This window comes from Pygoscelis adeliae, unplaced genomic scaffold, assembly GCF_000699105.1.
Source record: "Pygoscelis adeliae isolate BGI_AS28 unplaced genomic scaffold, ASM69910v1 Scaffold504, whole genome shotgun sequence".
NCBI lineage: Eukaryota > Metazoa > Chordata > Aves > Sphenisciformes > Spheniscidae > Pygoscelis > Pygoscelis adeliae.
In genome coordinates, this window is record NW_008824555.1 from 372,362 (window position 1) to 377,113 (window position 4,752).

Genomic DNA, 4,752 nt, shown 5'->3' on the forward strand with positions numbered 1-4,752 from the left:
GTGCCATGACGTCTCCTTAAGGCTGAGACCCAAAATTATTTTCTCACCGCTGGCAGCTCTTTGGAATATAATGACAAAAAATTACAATTACTCTTTCATGTTTAGTCTTTTTTTTTCTGTTTCTCTTGGTTTGGACCTGAAAATTGTGGTGGCTAACCCCACTGCCAGGCTGGCTGTAGCATTATTTGGCTTCAGATGATGTCTGTAAATAAACGTCAGCTTTTGACGGATGCTTCTACAAAGAAATAACTAGTGTTGGGTTTGAAGATTTCACAAAAAGTCGCTTTTACAAGATTTCAACCCGGGGTTTAAGTTTGAGCGCCCGCTCCTTTTGCAGTGTGCCACCTTCGAGTTGCAGCGGTGGTTTATTATTTTAGCAGAGTCATGAATCGCGTTTGTGCCCAAAATAGTTTGATGCTGGGCTTCAAACCAGACAAATCCCCCACAAATCACCTTCAGCTGAAAAACTCTTCCTGGCGTCGTGCTGATGACAAAATAATCATTGAAATCCTCCCAGCCCCAGCTAAGCCGAGCTACTGGTGCCCAGTGAAAATTTCCCGTGTCCCAGTGTGCCATTCCTCCCTCTAACCATCCGGCTGAGTTTCCAGCCGGGTTTGGCTGCGAGGTTGGTTTTTTGAGGTTTTTCCATCGCTCTGCTTTGATTGCTGCGGACCACAAGAGGTCGGCAAAATTCAGGAGACGTAACCTGGGCGCTGCCTTCGCTCCCGGGTAGCAGACTGGCACATCCTCACCGGAGCTGCCTGGGCACCTGGTTTCATTCCAGGATAATTAAAAGAAACACCCCAAACTAATTATACTGGAAGAAAATCAGGGCAATTTTGGAACGGGGCACGTGTTGCTGGGGTTCGTTGCCGAGCCATTCTGCTGGCTGCTTTCACGTGCAGCAAAGCCCAGGCGCTCGGTGGAATTAAGAGGGATCAGAAGCATTAAACGGGCTCTGCCCGCTCACCCTGCTCTCCGGAGACTCCTTTAATTCCTCCGTTCCTGGTACAAAAGGTCCCGAGCTTGGGAGTTCGCTGCAGGACGTAGAGCCCGGCCATGCCGTGACATTTGGTGCCGTGCCTGAAGGTGGCAGCCGGGGAAAAAACCCAAGCCATTAACCAAACTCCCCCTTCTTTGTGGTTTGCAGCCAGGAGAGCAGCCCGGCCAGCCCTAAGCGCTGCCTTCAGCAACGCGCTGCCTGCAGAGTGATGGTCTTAAAATGAAAAGGTGCTGTGAGGGCGTCGGGCTGCCATGCCTGTTTAAGGTCAGTGCCATTCTCACCCGTCTTATCCTCTCTGAACGGGGCTGTCCCCTCTCTTCTCAGGGTCAGGGAGCAGGAATCGGGTCCCCATCCTGCAAACCTCTGGCCTCAGGCGGCACGGGAGCAGCCGGGAAGGTGAGCGGGTGCTGCTGGGGGGGCCATGGTGGCTTTAGCCGAGGGGAGCGGGTGGGCACCGGGAGGCCGGGCTGGGGCTTACCGGCTTTGCACCGTGTTGGCAAAGCGGGTTTACTTTGGTTTTAGAGCAGGGCAGGAGTCGGCTCTGAGTTATCTTCGGGCTTCTCAGGAGCCTGCGGAGCCCGACCCAGGGGGAAACTGCATCCAGATGGGGCAAAAATCAACCTGCAAAATGTTTTCCTCTGTCGGGAAGAGCCAGACTCGTCCTGGCAGCAAGAGCAGTCTGCAGGGACACAACCCCCTTTTCAGAGGTGGGACAGGAGCAGGTTGGGGAGTAACCCCCGCCCCCCAGCCCCGAGGACCCTCCCTGCACAAAACGCCCCGAGGCGCATGCTGTCCCCGCGTCCCTTGGGAGGACATGTGCAGCGGTAGCTCGGCGCAGCGACCGCCTCGACTGCAGGAACGGGATTAGCGGTGACAAAATGATCTCTTTATAGGCAGGATAAATGCCTTAGGGCCGGGGCTGAGGTATGTCAGCAGGGGATTAGCCCCCCCCAAGCCCAGCTGGGCTAATAAGCTGCCTGGGGGTAAGGTAGCCAAGGAGCATTGCTCTGCAGGGGTGGCAGCCTCTTGCTGCTGCGGTTGCCACCATCGCTGTGCCAGGGCCGAAGCAAAGTGCCTTGAACTAACGGCTGGGCGTTATCCTTCCACCGCGCAGGGTGTTGGTATGGCCAGCCCCCGGCCTCCCAAGTACCTCCTCGTCTTCGATTTCGACGAGACCATCATCAATGAGAACAGCGACGACTCCATCATCCGGGCGGCGCCGGGGCAGGAGCTTCCGGAGCACATCCGACAGACCTTCCGCGAGGGCTTCTACAATGAGTACATGCAGCGCGTCCTGGCGTACATGGGGGACCAGGGGGTCAAGATGGGGGACTTCAAGACAGTCTACGAGAACATCCCCCTGTCCCCCGGCATGCCGGACCTCTTCCAGTTCCTCTCCAAGAACCACGAGCTCTTCGAGATCATCCTCATCTCCGATGCCAACATGTTTGGCATCGAATGCAATCTGAGGGCAGCCGGTTTCTACTCCCTCTTCCGCAAGATCTTCAGCAACCCGTCCGGCTTTGACAAGAAGGGGTACTTCACCTTGGGGCCCTACCACAGCCACAAGTGCCTTGACTGCCCGGCCAACATGTGCAAACGCAAAATCCTAACGGAGTACCTGGCGGAGAGAGCCCAGGAGGAGGTGGAGTTCGAGAGGGTCTTCTACGTGGGAGATGGTGCCAATGACTTCTGCCCTTCCGTGACTTTGACTTCAGCTGATGTGGCTTTCCCGCGGAAGGGCTACCCCATGCACCGGATGACCCAAGAGATGGAGAAGAAGCAGCCTGGAGCCTTCCAGGCCACTGTCGTCCCCTGGGAGTCGGCTGCAGAGGTCGCCCGCTATCTCCAGGAGGTCCTCAAGAAGAAGTGTTGAGGATGGCGCAGAAGAAACTTGCGTATTATAAGCAGCTGGGAAAGGAGAGGCCTGGGGAGGGGTCACGCCCTGTACCCCACGCTCATCGGCACTGCTCGCTCAGCCCCCGCTCCTGGGTTGCTTTCCTGCCTTTCCTCTCCCAGCTCCTTTCTCCCCGGTGATTAAAGCACTTTCTCTAGGTCCCCCCTTCTCCTTCCCTGCCATGTTGAGATGAAGCCTTCTCTATGCAGCTCGGACATCTACTCCAACGTGGGTGTTTGCCAACACTAATGGTGATTTTTTTTGTTGTTGTTGTTGGGTTGGGTGGTTTTTTTTCCCTTTCTCTTTTGACTTCACAGGAGCGATTCCCAAAAGCCCAGAAGCCGGCTCCCCCTGGGCTGGGCCCTGCACATGCTTCCTCCTGCCTTCATCCCCCTCGCCTGCCCGACCTCCGCCGGCCACGCCAGGAGCTGCGTGCTGTTGCCTTGATCCTGATGCTCGAGGGCTCCTTGCCTCTTCATGAGGCCACTGGAAATTTAATCTGGGAAATTTGTGCTGCCTGGGCTCCCCGGCTTCCCCTCCGCACCCCGCCTGGGCAGGGCAGCCCCTGGCTCAGCTGCCGAGCCTTGCAATGGAGTTAATTGTCCCTTGAGACTTTATTCTCACAGGAGGAACAAGAAGCCTTTTGGAAAGGTGGTTACCTTGGGGAAAAAAAAAACAAACCCTCCTCTAGTCCATCCCCACCCACTTGCCCAGGGCATGGGAACGGCGACCGCATCCCACTGCCGGGAGGAGGACCTGCCCTTGCCTTCCACTTCCATCCTCTGCTTCTGCTTCCAGGGCAAAACGTCCCCCGTGTCCCCCGGGGCGGACAGGTTCCTCCTCACTCCGAGCCATTACTGGTCGTCTCCTCGTGTTTGCTGGATCGTATCGACTCCCCTCGTACACCGGGAGGTGCCAAACCTCCTCCCGGGAGGTGCGGTGCTGTAGCACTTCTCCTGGGAATCGGGTCCCCCCAAACCCCCTCCCCGTGCCCCGCTGCAGTATTAATTGCCCCTTCTAATTGCACTCTGCAGGGGGGACCTACAGTATTTGCTGCTCTCTGGTGTTGGCTTCTCCTGGATTTATCCGCAGCCTTACCAGCCCCTGAGGGTGGCTCGTAACTCCTCCAAAGCATAGAAACCCTGACAGCAAACCTGAGCAGTAAGGAAATAACCAAAGCAGCCCTGAGTTGGTCCTCCTCTATTTCATTTCACCTCTCTTTGTTCTTCCTCCTCCGCCGGAGCCTGTTCAACTGTGTGGAACTTAAAGCCATGGAATTAAAAAAAAAAAACCCATATATATGTATATAGATATATATATCTATATATTGCAGATACACAAGTTGTTTGTATCCAGGATATAAACCTGGGTGTGAAACGGCGCTCTCAGTTGCACGGACATGTTGTTTCTCTTCCTTGGGCTGGAGAAGGGGGGGGGCGGCGTTGGAGGGGGAGCAGCAGAGCGGGGCCAGGCTACAAGCGATGCTTTGCCGGGGACCCCTTTGATGGAGCGAGCCCTGGCTCATCCCCCTCTGCGTCTCAAGCTGATGGGGATGGCAGGCAGGTGCCCTGGGGCCACAGCTGGGTGCTGCTCCCCTCCTTGTCCCTGTGGGCGTTCGGCCCCCGTCTCCTGTAGCTGCGCTTCGGTCCTGCGCTGCCCTCGCTCCTACCGCGAGGCCGGGAGCGTCGCCAGGATCAGCCCACGGGACCAACGGGCCGCCCGCCACGTTTCCATCGGCTGAGAGAGCGCTGCGGTGTCCCGGTGCTAAACCTTCCCGGCAGCGGCCAGTGCTGCTGTCGTTAAAAACATAAAGAAAAGGAAGGCGGGAGAGGGGCTGGGGAGGGGGGTGCTC

At 56.7% G+C, this 4,752-nt stretch overlaps 1 protein-coding gene across 5 annotated transcripts in view; it reads left to right on the plus strand.

The window, feature by feature from the left end:
• The window catches only part of PHOSPHO1 (phosphatase, orphan 1), a 12,190-nt gene extending 7,909 nt beyond the window's left edge, over positions 1–4,281 (plus strand). For 2 of the 5 annotated variants that reach the window (XM_009321965.1, XM_009321964.1), the window contains exons 2-3: positions 1,151–1,267; positions 2,118–4,281. In XM_009321965.1, the coding sequence (XP_009320240.1) occupies positions 1,223–1,267; positions 2,118–2,879 (807 nt within the window). In that variant the 5' untranslated portion in view covers positions 1,151–1,222 and the 3' untranslated portion in view covers positions 2,880–4,281. Of the gene's footprint in view, positions 1–1,150; positions 1,268–1,327; positions 1,400–2,117 lie in introns of all 5 variants that reach the window. The other 3 variants (XM_009321968.1, XM_009321967.1, XM_009321966.1) reach the window with 2 other exon arrangements.
• The last annotated feature ends 471 nt before the right edge of the window (positions 4,282–4,752 follow it).